The 14,985-nt window shown below is 43.6% G+C and overlaps 1 protein-coding gene across 1 annotated transcript; it reads right to left on the reverse strand.

Annotated features, from left to right (window-relative positions):
* Positions 1 to 249: 249 nt before the first annotated feature.
* On the reverse strand, positions 250 to 11,230 carry LOC142589019 (cystatin-2-like). Its single transcript, XM_075700812.1, has 4 exons — positions 11,064 to 11,230; positions 6,201 to 6,422; positions 3,404 to 3,508; positions 250 to 448 (listed from the first exon to the last, which is right to left on the reverse strand). Exons 2-4 carry the CDS (start codon positions 6,414 to 6,416, stop codon positions 347 to 349), a joined length of 423 nt encoding a protein of 140 aa, XP_075556927.1. The 5' UTR covers positions 6,417 to 6,422; positions 11,064 to 11,230; the 3' UTR covers positions 250 to 346.
* Positions 11,231 to 14,985: the final 3,755 nt, after the last annotated feature.

Below are 14,985 nucleotides of genomic sequence, written 5' to 3' on the forward strand. Positions count from 1 at the left end.
GCAAAGCCATATTGTACTGGGATTGAGCACCGGTGATAAGCGCAGAAATCTTATACTAATAGAAATACTGGGCATACCAAGACCGGAGAACAAGCTACAATTTCTGGAAGCCTTCGTTTAGAGAAAGCTATTATCCTTGTAACGAGTATATATATATATATATATATATATATATATATATATATATATATATATATATATATATTGTCACGTGGTCGTGACGTCAAAGAATGCAGTGAAACAATAGCATTTGCTGAAGTAGCACTTGATTGCATAAAATTTTATTCTACATATGAAACTGAACGATGAGCACTGCTATCTGTCAAGATGTCATTCATTTCTTTCTTTACGTGGAAACGGCATCTCCTTCACAGGTGAAAGAGGACACGGATCGTTCAGTCAGCCACGGCACGTCGTAGATGACAGCGGTGCAGGTATCCTTGACCGTCTGGGCAAACACAAACAAGATTTGAAAGGAATAGCGGCAGCAGAGTACAGCACTCATGCATCAAATAGAGGTTTAAGCAAGCTAGACGTTTATAGACTAATATATTAGTCACGGCAGCTAAATGCTTGGTAAGAATGCAAGCTGGAATTCAAAAATTAGGAATCGGCAAGTCATCCTTATTAACTACAAAATGTAGCTGGCGAAGGCGGGTTAAAGAAGGGCACGGACTTTCTAATGAATGCATTTTTCGCTCATGTTCTTAACTTAAAAAGGACACACAACGTGGACGACATATTTTTTTATTTCTTGTATTCAATGCAGAAAGAATGGTAAGGCAATTAGTAGCAGCGAAAATTCTCTCTTCCTCCAAATAAAAGAATACCTAATTTTCTGTCAAACTCTTGGCCAAAACGGCATTTCTAGAGTCAAGAGACGCTGGGGAACTCTGTCAATACAGAACATGTGTTGATGCGTGCAAGCCAGCACAGTGCCCATGCGTCATGCACCCTGTTTGTGGCTTCCGGTGGCTGCGTGCTTCTTGGGTTATAAGGGTACGTCTTTTGTTCCGTTTATGAGGGGCATCTAAATTGATTATATTTGCTTATAGTACTGGCAATGGTTATTGGTCTCAATGACCTGAAAATGTGAAGGAGAGATCTAGTATATGTACGTGTAATGGAGAGAACATGTGCAAACTGCACAGGCCTCCACAAAATAAATCCTTCGTGGATCGTCAGTCTAGCTATGCGCCTTATGCACATTGCTTCGCAAGCCCAGGACCAGATTGCACAATTATTGTGCAGACGTCGCGGTAATCACATGGTCTTAGTCTGAAGAGATATTTAAAGGAATTAGGAATCTTTTTTTTCAAGAAAGCGGCATTGTGCCTTTTCGGGTGGATGGCCTAAGAGGCCATCCACACGAAAGCCGGACAGGTCGCCATTGGAATATGGACCTGGCAACATTTAACTTTAGAATGTTATCTAGTGAGGCGAGTGTAGCAGTGCTATTGGAAGAATTAGAGGGCAGTAAATAGGATATAATATGGCTCAGTGAAGTTAAGAGGACAAATCAAGCATATACATTGATAAAAAGCGGGCACGTCCTGTGCTACTGGGGCTTAGCGGAGAGACGAGAACTAGAAGTCGGATTCCTCATTAATGAGAATATAGCTGGTTACATACAGAAATTCTATAGCATTACCAAGAGGGTGGCAGGTCTTGTTGTGAAACTTAATAAGAGGTATAACATGAAGGTTGTACAGGTCTACGCCCCTACACCCAGTCATGTTGACCAGGAAGTCGAAAGCTTCTATGAAGACGTGGAATAAGCGATGGTTAAAGTTAAAAGAAAATACACAATACTGATGGGCGACGTCAATGCCAAGGTAGGCAAGAAGCAGGTTGGACACAAGGCTGTGGGGAAATATGGCATAGGCACTAGGAATAGGAGGGGAGAGTTAATAGTAGACCTTGCAGAACAGAATAATATGCGGATAATGAATACCTTCTTCCGCAAGCGGGATAGCCGAAAGTGGATGTGGAGGAGCCCGAATGACGAGACTAGAAATGAAACACTGGCATCATACAAGCTATGGACGTGCTCGGCAAGGTGTGCTGCAGAGACCAAGGATGGTAAGAATTTGAATTAGCCTAGACTTGAGAAGGGAACAGAAGAAACGAGCACATAAGAAGCCGATCAATGAGTCGGTGCTAAGAGGGAAAATAGGGGAATTCCGGATCAAGCTACAGAGCAGGTATTCGGCTTGAACTCAGGAAAAGCACCATAGTGTTGAAACAATGAACGACAATCCCACGTGCATCATTAAGGAGTGTGCAATAGAAGTCGGTGGTACTTCCGTTACAAGGGATACCACTAAGCAATCGCAGGAGACGAAACAACTGATCAAGAAACACCAATGTATGAAAGCCTCTGACCCTACAGCTAGAATAGAACTCGCAGAACTTTCGAAGGTAGTCAACAAGCGTAAGACAGCTGACATAAGAAACTATATTATGGATAGAATTGAACATGCTCTCAGGAACGGGGGAAGCCTAAAAGCAGTGAAGAAGAAACTAGAAATTGGCGAGAATCAGATGTATGCGTTAAGAGACAAAGCCGGCAATATCATTGCAAATATGGATGAGATAGTTCAAGTGGCTGAGAATTTCTATAGAGATTTATACAGTACCAGTGGCATCCACGAAGATGATGGAGGAGAGAATAGTCTAAAGAAATTTGCAATCCCGCAACTAACACCGGAAGAACTAAAGAAAGCTTCGGGAGCTTTGCTAAGGGGGAGACACTTGGAGAGGATCAGATAACAGCAGATTTGTTGAAGGATGCTGGGGAGATTGTTCTACAAAAACTGGCACCCTGTATACGCAACGCCTCATGACCTCGAGCGTACCGAAATCTTGGAAGAACGCTAACATAATCCTAATCTACAGGAAACGGGACGCCAAAAACTTGAGAAAAGATAGACCGATCAGCTTACTGTCAGTTGCCTACAAAGTATTTACTTAGGTAATTGCAAAGGAACCAGGAACATATATACATATATATAATGGGCACGGCACCTCAAGAAGGCGCAACCTCATGCTCATAATGCATGTCTGTGACATTTTCCGCTAAACCACCACTGAATCATAGGTTAGGTATTTTGACATACAATTTGTCGTCCATTGGTGTGTCCTCATCAAGTAATCAACACGAACACGCTCAATTGCCTAATATGCTCTTCACAATATTTAAAGAGTCTGTTTGAAGTAAAAAAAAGAATATTTTGGTCGAAACATATGTGAATATGTTTTTACGTAATTTACTTGATGACTTTCACCACGTTGTCATTCTCGTCCAATAAGGCTGCTATCTTCAATTGATCAATAATAAACGATTCCAACATTTACTTCATCTTAAATCATGCCACCCTTGAAAATAATAAAGAACGCTTACCTCGCTGGACTTAGGAAGGCAAAGTTCTTTGCTGTAAGTGTCCGTTACTCTGCATGTTGATTCGGCGGTCTTGAACTTTATTCGGTAGTTTGTACCAGCCACAACCTGCGCCGCATGAGGAGAGAAGAAAGAAAAAAAAAGTTTTACCAAATATTTGGCTAGATCCAAAATGCTTTCATGCTACCCAAGCAAAGAGAAGACCCGTGCTCTTACCCAGAGTACCAATTAAGCACAGACGACTTTTCATCTATATAAGGAAACTGCAGTGGGCTCGACCCTACAAACTATCAAACTACAAATTATCAAACTAGTGTTTGATAATTCATACGCAGAATTACGATTTATTGTAAAACACTACCTTACGTTTTGGCAGTTACCTTAACATTATTTTCTTATCCAACTATGGGCAGGCCAACGGGCCCGCGATGTGGCCGAAAGGCTTCGCCTTTCTGTCCTGACATGGGAGCTGCCCTCTACGTGCACGTTCCGGTGGACCTCAATAAAATTGTTCTACCCATACATCCACCAAACCATGCAGCTACAGTTAGGCTGCCAGCGCCGCTGACGCTGCGTGCGAAATGAGCGTTTCCTTCGTTAACCCGATTCCTCGCGTTCTAGCTCAGAGGGAGGCGCCATATTTAACATTGTAATAATTATTCAAGATAACGTAACTACCTCTTGTTCACTGCTGCCTAATATCATAAGCACTAAACGCCCTGCCCGGTAAAAAAAAAAAGGTAATTTGAAGAGTCTACCCAATTGCGCAGCAGAGTAACCGACTAGACAACAATGAGCCTGCGGCATCATTACATTTGGCAACAGCATAATGTGACCAACGCTTCATTATGGTTTGCAATATTGTGGGTGGATACGGACGGTTTATGTATAATGCGCGGGGTTTCTGCGATCTCTTGCGGATGCTATTGGATTTCGATGCGCTTATCTCAAATAACATCTGCTTGCAGGATACATTTTTTTAAATTCAGATATTGGCACCACCCATCTTGTTTTTGTACGACATGGTACACCGCATGGTAGATAGCCCACACGCAACCGCCTTAGTGTGCCTATCGACCCTTAAGGGGGAAGTAATAGCTGCGTGCCGTCACATTATTCGTCCACCGAAAACATTTGAACGCAATTTTTTGCGCTTTTGCACTAGCAAAGCGCATGCGTACACGCAACTCCTTCAGGTGAAGGTGGAAAATAAAGAAATATTTTGGTATAAGTTTGTATGGAAGGGTCCATATGAAAAACAGTAACCCTTCATAAAACCACGAGCAGCTTTCACCGAAGTCTAAAGATGACTTCCAATTTTATCATGTCCATAAGAAAATAAATACGGAACAAATAACCAAACCAACATCAAACTTGAAATCTTTCTTTGATGAAGCTTGTTCAGATTTCAGAATATAGCTTTCGCATAGCTCTATGAATTACAGGGCTAGTGTGTTTACCCTCACACATTTCACTATTGCATGCATTTTCCCCTCGGGGAACTCATAAAGCTTTCGCTGTAATCCTATTCACGCAGTCCGCATTCACCATAATGCGGAATAAAAAAAATTGCTCGTTAACTATGTTTATGGTGCAAGTTAAAGTATCCCAGGAAGCCATATTAAGCCCACCATGGCAATGCATATCACAGTGCAGGAGCACTTTCGGGTCGTTGAGCACCATATTTTAATCTAAAAAACTGACACTCGTTATTTATCGTAGCGCTTGAGTTAACGTATGAATGCAAAATTGCATGGATACTAATAGCCACAGACGCTGCTCTGAGAGCGTTTCTAGTGTTTGATCCTTTCTTAACCCTATATTTAGGCCCGTTACCTTTACCACGAATACGTCAACGTTCGGCCAGCATTGCATCACGCCGCATCAAATAATGACGTACCCTAAATATACCGTAACTGTTCAGGAACCTTATTTGAAGCTACAGGTGCCATGTAGGCGTACCATTTTTGGGGGTTGCGCTGCACAGCCACAGGGATCGCAGTCAAATCCCGGCCACGGTGGCGCCAATGCGATGGGAGAAAATGTAAGAAAAATGCCCATGTAGCGAGCACATGAGCCGAGCAGGTGCTAAAAATTAATTCGGAGTCCCTCACAACGGCATACCTGCTAATCACATCGCCATTCTCGCATGTAAATCATCCCAATTTATTTTAATTTATTTGAAGCACAACGTCGAAATATAAGCTTAATTATGCAAGCGGCACTTATTAAAACTACCCTTTTATCCCAGTTACGGAAAAGTACTTGTTACAATTGAATCTGTAACTGCAAATCACCCTACCTGTATTCTGAAATTCTAGCTGGCTTCACCGGACACGAGCTGCCCTGCCTGAGCACAGCCGCGAGTGAACCAACAGATTTGCACTATTTATGTTTAGTTGCAAGAGAAAAGTGGCGACGAAGAATCACTGTCCATACCAGACTTCTACAGCCAGAATAGTTTCTGTACGGTGAACTAGAGCACCAATTAATAGATCTTTTTGTTCGTTAATTGCCATGTTCCAGATTCACTAATGAAATAATGAGGCATTTGGCTTCGCATAAATTTCTTAGGTGTAGGTTAGGGCGCGTCCTTGCCGGTACGAAGGCAGTCCTAATTTTCCATGATGATAAATGAAAATAGGGAGCGCGTTTCGTGCACGGATGCGAAGTTACCTCGCATAGTTCTCCCTGGATACATACGCAACAGCATGATCACACTATCAAAAAAATTATGCGTTTTCTGCAAGGATTATAGCGACGAAAGCTTATGTTGTATCTTTACAAAAACTATTCCTACCTGAGTCTGAACATCCACCAGTTCGAGCACCGTGTCGAAGAACTCCCGGTCGCCAACCTGTCGTGATACGGCGAAGTGAGCTAGTTCCTCGAACAGCGCGTTGTCACCAACGCTTTGCCTCGTCCAACCGCCAACCAGCACGGGATCAGCGGCGCAGCATTGAAAGACAGCAAACAAGGCGACGATACTACACGAAGCGATGGTCCAAGAAGCCATGGTCACCTGTATTTCATTAGGACAAGTTAGCAAGCTTTCAGGCTGCACCTTTCTGTAGAGATGAACAGGCGTTTCAAAAACGCAATTCACAGTTCGCATAATCAATAATCGAATTCCCAGCCTTTCATGAACAGTTATGTGGTGACTATTCCTCTTCCGTACTTGTTGTAACGCTGTTCGTTGTAGCAGTACTCCTATTATGGGTCACACATGTGTCACCATCGAATATGTCATAGAAGTCAAGTGCTCACGTCACTGGCGCTTTAGCTTTATGTGCATGAGGAGTTTCTGCCGCAATACGGTCGTTTTCGGATTGGTATTTTACCCAGTCATTTAGTGATGCCCGAAGCCAAGCGGTATTCTTTACGGACTGCACTGTTTATACGAAGCACAATCTCTCAGCAGCGCGAGAGCACTGCCAGGTTGGTAATTCTGAAATATAGAAGAATTAACAGAAACAAATTATCGACGTACAGTTTTATTCTGTATGACAACAACTTCTCTAAAATTCAAGTTTTTCTCAGGCCCCGCGCTCCGAACTTTTTAGCTGTTGACTCTTCGTATGATGGTCACAGGGGCCCTGCGCATATTACGAATCAATGGTTCCTGGGACCATCTAATTCAAGCGTCGAGCACTTTTTGTCATGCTATGTCATTTTATTTCTTTTACAGGCATGGTTTTAGATTTAGCTTCCGTCAAATTGTGTCAGTTTTTGACATAGCATCGATCTTGTTGATTTCACTGGAGATCATCTGATGTGGGCAGCAGCGTCTTGCTAAGAATATATTTAACTTGTCTCTTATTATCAACAATCCCTTGCCTATGTTTTCTAAAATAAAATTGTTGTAGCTCCCATGTTCTGAAAACTGGTTTTAACGGCTTTCAATGATGCGCGGTTTTCGAATAGGGGATAACCGAAAACGGCAAGTAGGCGTTTTCATACTATTAGGCTGCTCTCTTCAAGTTGGCTGACCTGCAGCTAAGTGCTGCACTGAGCCGAAGGTATGACCTACAACAATGTATTAAGGACTGGATGACAGCTAGGCATCAGGTCGTGATACCCGCTTTATCCCCAATTCGAGGCTGACGTCTGCCATCATGTGTCAGTCAAAGAAGATGTGTGAAGAAGCGTGCTTGCGGATTTTCGCATGTCAGCTATTGTATTGAACCATGCCTGCACCGTCGATTTCTGACGATATACATTTGCCATAACTTTGTTCAAAGCGAAGATTTCATTGCCTCTTCCTTTGACTTTAGCTGACGTGGTTGCTTAGCGGCTTTGGTGAGGGGCTGCGAAGCACGAGCTCGGGCGATCGAATCCCGGCCACGGCGGCCGCGTTTCGATGGCGGCGATATGCGAAAGCACCCATGTACTTAGACTTAGGTGCACGTTAAAGAACCCCAGGTGGTCCAAATTTCTGGAGTCCTCCACTACGACAGGCCTCATAATGAGAAAGTGGTTTTGCATCGTAGAACCCCATAACTTCATTTTTTGTTTCCTTTGAAGTTCTGGCAGCTGCTGGGTGCTTCTGGCTGCGGTATTGCGCATTGCCTCTTCCCAAACACGTTGGTGATACTGAAAGTAACGACGTAGCCATGAGCCATGGTCGTAGAACTGCCATTACTGTTGGTTCCTGGCCGTAGTGCTTGGAGACTGGCCGACCCTGGACGTAATGCGAACAACCAGCGGATATGGTGCGAATTGCGGGTCGTCTCAACGAATGCTTGGGTCAAGCTGGAAGTAATGTCGTCAATACACCGCAGTCGTCGTACCATTGCCACTCCTCCTTTCTGCAGGTTACAGTCTTGCACGATTGACCGGCACAAGACATAGAGAGAAGAAACATCGGATATTCTGCGTATTAAGGCAGCCAGATTGGCTGGTATCTAGCATAGTGTTAACATATAAAGGATGCAGGGCGATATAAAGTGGTCCTATGATACCGGACGTAGTGAAAGAAACGCCGGATGAAATGTGAATTAGGGCGGCCCACTGACTGGCACATGGTATGGTGCAAACTAGGACCAAATATAGCAATAATGAAGGCGGTGCGCGGCGGCAAGTGACGCAGGTGAGCGCGGACGTGAGCTCTAACAACAATACGCCCTAGTTGTTATTCTGACGTCGTCATTTCATCGCATTAATTCCATTGTGATCACCACGATTTTTTAGTGCCTGTGTATTTCCCCATCAGTCATGTTCGTCTCAAGGTCTCTTTCTTTTTTGGAGTGTGTCCTGATTCACCAAAATGATAGTTTTCGTACCATGTGACCACGTTTCCGTTGCTGTGTCTTCGGCAGTTCTCGTTTACTGTGTCAATGAATTCGTTTCGATTTCTGTGGTTTCCAACCTCCACGAAAATGTCTACGAATGTATGCACAAAGTACAAGCTGGACAGATGTTTCAGTATCATTCACTGCTTTTAAAAAAATCAAGTTCAATTAGATTTCTTCCGCGAGGAACAGTGCCTGCGTGTAAGGTATGCTTCGCGACTAATAAAATATCTGCAACCTGACGCGATTGCTGCTGTGGCATGGAACCTGATGCCATTATGCCGCATACTAGGCTCCATTGCTCTCAGTGCATCATTGCGATTTTGTGCAACTGCCTACTGATATTTTGCCAAGTCGGCTGCGCCAACGCATTTATTCTTCAAGGGTAGTGTTGGAAAAATGCCTGCAATATTGCTCACTGTTGGAAAATAATGATATGCCTTAAAGGGGCCCTGAACACCCCGCACGTTTGGTGAAATAGCGTAGTCTGCGGGTAGCATGCGCTGCTGTGAAGATCTCAGTTAAGGTTTGCTGTCGTACGGGGTGCGAGGAGCTTCCATGTCGATCGCGAAGTAACCTTTCTCTCAAACGCTCTCCTTTCAACAAAAGGCTCTGTCTACACTCTCTTCAGCACGCTTTATTTCGTCATCGGACGCTTTAATTTGTCATTTCCTTAGACGGCTGTTATTGGCCGACACCTGGCATAAAGCTGCAGGTCGGCTACATGGAGCAGATACCGCGGCCACCGCGGAGTGCCGCCACGAGTCCATTGGCCAAGCGCAATGGGGCTCGCTGTGGACAACCGCGTTTGGCTTATGTCTAGTTCGTCGCAGGCACAAACGTGGGATGTCGTGGCGTCTGCTTTAACATCCAGAATTATATATGAACTGAGCGCCACGGTGACATTTAGAAGGCGGAGCGATGTGGACACACCCTACTGCGCCGTAGCTTTCGCAGTGCAAGGTACTGAGGAAGGAACGGGGGCACAGCGGAGTCTGTGTTTGATTGCCAATAAATGCGCTTCTGCTGAACGCATTGAAGCACTATTTGCGGCAAAGTATTTTGGAAATAGCCCATTTTCACTTCATATGTCTTTCTCCACATCGATAAAAAGTGGTTTGGGCCCCTTTATGCGCTTGCAAACAGGTATTTCAATAAAGGAATCCATTCCCGGTACTCTTTCGCAAGCTTTTCAAAGATGTAAGCGGCAGTTTTTTTCAAAACACACACTTTGTAACAGCGCTGTACAATGCGAAATTTATTACGATACTCCTTGGTTCAGTGGATACTCCTGGGTTCCGGAGGGGAGCGAGAAGTAGATAGGCTGGCAACCCCAACTGAGCATAGTTACTGCCAACAGCGCCACTGCATACTGCCTACATACACTGCTTTCTATGTGTAAGCGCATGCCTTGATATCAAGGAAGTGTCCAAGCCATGAATAATAGAGTGCATGGAATGCCACAACAACGTTCCACACGTAGTCTTTTCGGTCGGCTATATCACGTTTGCCAGGGTGCCAATCAAGATGGTAAAGCACATAGTCCCTTTACGTTTACGCATATTGGACGCTGATTTCAACTCAGTAAGCTCGCAATGTTGTCCTTACGAGTTAACCTTTTTATTGCAACGTTTTTTTTTATTTCTATTAATCATTGTCCTGACTATTTCGTGCATTTGCAGGTTAGAATGAGCCAGGGCCGCTCACTTCAAAGCCTTACTACAAAGGGTTTCTCATTAATTTTTTAATCTCGCTCTTATGCACAGCCTTTCGCCAAATGTCGTTTTGAAACACGCTCTTTGATGAAAAGAAGCTCATTGTTTGCGTAGGTGTCCCAATACTTTAGTAAAATCTGAGACTGATGAAGTTTATCGTGGCTGCACAATATGATTATGCTGGTACTTTGCTTCCGACATCTTAGCTAACGCCTATACTGACAGCTACGAAGCGGCGTTTTTTGCAAACTTATGCCTTGGGCGTTGTTAGGATGTGAAACAACTCGTTGTAGAAATTGAGTATCTTTCCTGAAATACTAATTTAATTGATAGAATGAGGCAACTATACAGATTTATAGCAGTATCGAGAACCAGATGAGCATGTTCAAAAAGCATAGTTTGTTTTTGGGGTTATCTCCGAAATATTAGGACGTGGATGACCGCATGCGGAATATTTTGCTGGTTACGTGAGGCTTTTTGTCTAAGTTTATAGAAGTGTACGAACAAGTTGTTGCTATTCCATGAATATCACCACTGTCAGCTACTTATGGGAGATATTACAGCATCGTAAGAGGCAGCCAGCGTGCTTAATGGGAGTGAAAATGTCTTTTTATAGGACTTCGCATTTGTTACACGATCAAGTCGAGTACAGCTTACCTTGGAAACTTCTGGGGTACAGGCAGACAGCGACACTGTTCTAATCGAGGTTACGGAGCAAGTGCCAGAGGCTAGAATGCTACGCCGACCGCCGAAACTTGAAGTGGCAGGAGTGGCGACGGAGCTGTTGTCGACAGCCCGACAATGCTTCCGAGAATAGCGTAGTTTTCGAGTGCCGTGCGTAGATATACCCTGGTGTCGCATCTTATTTTCTCTTGCGAACTTGCCGAAAAGGGACAGAAAAGAAAAATAACAGAAAGGGCAGGGACACGTAGCAGGATAATCAGAGCGCACAGTGCTTTGAAGTACTAGGTCGTACGATCGGTGTCTTCTAGACTGCCGCTAAAGATTAGCAATCACGAGAGTGGAAAGCGCCTTGATAGTATCATATATGAGTTCAACAAGACGCCAACACAAAGCTAGTTTCTCGAACACGATAGTTACAAGATCAATTGCTTCTAAACGAGATTGAATTGACGTGCAAAACGGTTGTATGTGGCCTTTTTTCAGGCTTACTTGTGAGAACCCTACATGGGGAGAGTGGCGTAGGGACAGATTGGGATCGTTGTCACTACAACGACACCTTATTACACTGGCAATTCTCTATAGCTAAAACCTTACACATGGCGCACTGTACTAAGTGTTTTCTGAATCGTAGCCATTTACAGTGAGAAAGTGAAATGTTACAGGAAATAAATTACTGAAACATCTCTGATGTGTAAAATGTGCTGCGGCAACCCAGAGGAAACAACGTGTTTGCGTGTGTATGAGTAGGCTGTCACTACCTTGCCCTCTTTAGATTCACGTGTGATAGGTGCTTCCCAAATTTCAAGTAGTTGTAATGTCCTGATGGGTGTATTTTTGCACGCGTCATACAAATAAATTGGAAACGTGCTACTTTGCTAAATATTTTTCGACCCACCGTGGTTGCTTGAGGCTATAGTTTTGGGATGCTAAGCGCAAGATCTCAGGATTGAATGCCGGCCACAGCAGCGGCATTTCGATGGGGGCGAAATGCGAAACCGCCAGAGCACTTAGATTCAGGTGCACGTCAAAGAATCCCAGTTAGTCCAGATTTCCGGAGTCGCTCACTACGACGTGCCTCATTATCGGATGGGGATTTTGGCACGTAAAACCTTGAAACTTTTTAAAAATATTTTCGTTAGCGAAACCTGAACAATCACATTGACAATAACAATGTACGTGAGCTTACGACGCAGCGCTCCATAAGGCCTTTTGAAAACCTGCGCCGTGCAGCATAGCTCATTATGAGAGTTGCGCATCGCAATAAGCGGATATGAAGAAACACTACCATCGTTAGGTGTTGCTCATCTTGATTAGAGGAATTTTTCATTACGTGCACACATAATTACATACATGAAGGATAAAATTAGCAAAGTCACCCCGACTTTCTTCCTGTGTAGCATTGTATTCGACAGAGTGACTGTTCTTAGCGTGAAGTAACCTGCAGCGAAGGACATGCAAGCAGAACTAATATGTCCGAAATATGCACAGTGCGCACTATACGCAGGTGATAGTACCAACCTCTTGTGTGACAAATATTTAACATCCTTAATAACCCCGACCATGCGCCAAATCTTACGAATAGAAAGCCCGATGCACAAATGTATTTACAACTATTTGCAGAGCAGAAAATTTTCGGTAATCGTGCGGGCTGGTCACAGCTACAGGGTACAGTCTGCCACTTCCTCTTAGTCTTCCTCTTGAATGCAGGCGATTGTTCAAATGTACCGTAAGACTATATCAGCTAAACAATCGCGTTCAACTGGTTACTGCATTTATTCTTCAAAAAATATAATTATCAAGCCTAGAAAAACTTAATTAATTAGTTTTCGAACAAGCCAAATAATACTACCCAGCATGCCCGAGATAAATGTAGATGCTCGTCACGCTATCGTCTCCGACTGTATAACATACTTGGGTGCAAACTTAGATTCTTACCTAATGTTTTCGCAACATATTGCCTTCATTAAAGGGCCATGAACTACTTTTGATCAAAGTAGAGAAATGCGCTTGAAGTGAAAATAGGCTATTTAAGGAATACTATGCCGGAAAAGGTACTTCACTGGGTTCAGCAGAAGTTGAGTTTTTGGCAATCAAGCATGGCCTCCGCTCTACCGCCGTTACTTCTTCACTGTTTTTAAAGGCGACGGCTACGTCGCAGTGGGGCCTACCCACAACGCTCGGTCTTCTAAATGTCGCCTTGACGCGGAGTTAGAATTTGAAAATGACGCCAGAACTTCCTCCTTTGGTGCCTACGACGCGCTAAACATACGCCAAACGTGGTTAAGGGGAAGCTTTAACTCGGGCGCTCCTATCTAAATACATGTAAAAGGAAAATTAGTTTTTCTCGGCAACCACTACACTAAGCTTGACGAGGTTCTTTGTATTTAAATGAAAACTTAAAATCTAAGGAAAGTTGGTTTCGACTTTTCGATTTAGGTCATGAATTTTTTAAAAAGAAAGGCAAATATTGAAAATTTCGAGAACGAAACTATCAAGTTTACAACTCTGTAACTCAGCAACGAAAATTGATAATACAATTCTGTGAACTGAATCTATAGTACATTTAAAGCGGACAAAAGTTATGTGTTACACATGAAGCTAAAAAAAAATACTTTAGTAATACGTAAATACAGCTTTTTCAGACCTTTAAACCACGTACAAATTTCACTTAATATATAAAATCACATATGCAATTTGTCCGCTTTCAATTATCTAATGGATGCTGTTTACAAAACCGCCATATATGCTCTTGATGCGTGGCTATTAATATGTAAACTTCGTGGTTCTATTTTTTCAAACTTCCGAATTTTTGAAAATTTTGTAACAAAATTCAGGACCTATATCGAAATTCCACTTCCAACAGTCAATAGAATTGAACTTTCTCTTTCAAATGCAACAAATTTATTTGAAATCGCTCTCGGCGTTATCTAAAACGTTCTTGCGGTTTACATGTATTTGGATAGGCCGCGTCGGAGTTGGACACGAGCTAAAGCTTCCTCTTGAGAAAGCAGCAGTGCGCTTAGCCAGTGGCCTCGTGGCGGCACCCAGCGGCGGCCGCGTTATCTACGCCATGTAGCCGAGCGCAGCTTGACCTTAGCTGCCAGCCAATAGCAGCAGTCTGAGGGAATGACAATATAAAGCGTCCACTGACGAAAAAAAGCGCCGAGAAAAGGATGGACAACAGGGCCTTCTGTTCAAAAGAGAGCGTTTGAGAGAAAGGTGACTTCGCGACCAGGGGGGGGGGGGGGGGGGGGGGGCTTGCGAGCTCCACGCACCACGTACGACAGCAAAACTTGGCTGAGATGTTCACAACAGCCTATGCTACCCGGGGTCTGTCTTATTCCACGGAGCCCGAGGGGGGATTTAGGGTCCCTTTAAGCACAATCGGACCATCCGTATTAGAGCATTCAGGAAAACAGGATCATTTTTCTCGAAACGCGTTATTAGCATGAAACGTTACTTTCATCCTCAGCCACAAAAATTACGCGTTAATATAAATCACTGTCATAGTGTCAAAGACGTTTTACCTCGCTCTCTCATGCGCGGCTTATCATGGTATTTTCTGCGCAACAACATCCTTTCCAGGAAGAACTGCGGAAGCGCTCCAGAAATGTACATTCTATTCTTACCATCGGCGCTGCGCCAAGCCATTTTGCATGTCTGTCATAATGATCCATGTGTAGGACACCTTCGCTTCACTTAGACGTTGGTAAGGATACGATAGAAATAGAAGAAAGTCGGGGTGACTTTGCTAATTTTATCCCTCATGTATGTAATTATGTGTACACGTAATGAAAAATTCCTCTAATCAAGATGAGCAATACCTAACGATGGTAGTGTTTCTTCATATCCGCTTATTGCGACGCGCAACTCTCATAATGAGCTATGCTGCACG

Source organism: Dermacentor variabilis, chromosome 7 (assembly GCF_050947875.1).
Source record: "Dermacentor variabilis isolate Ectoservices chromosome 7, ASM5094787v1, whole genome shotgun sequence".
In the NCBI taxonomy this organism is placed as follows: Eukaryota; Metazoa; Arthropoda; class Arachnida; order Ixodida; family Ixodidae; genus Dermacentor; species Dermacentor variabilis.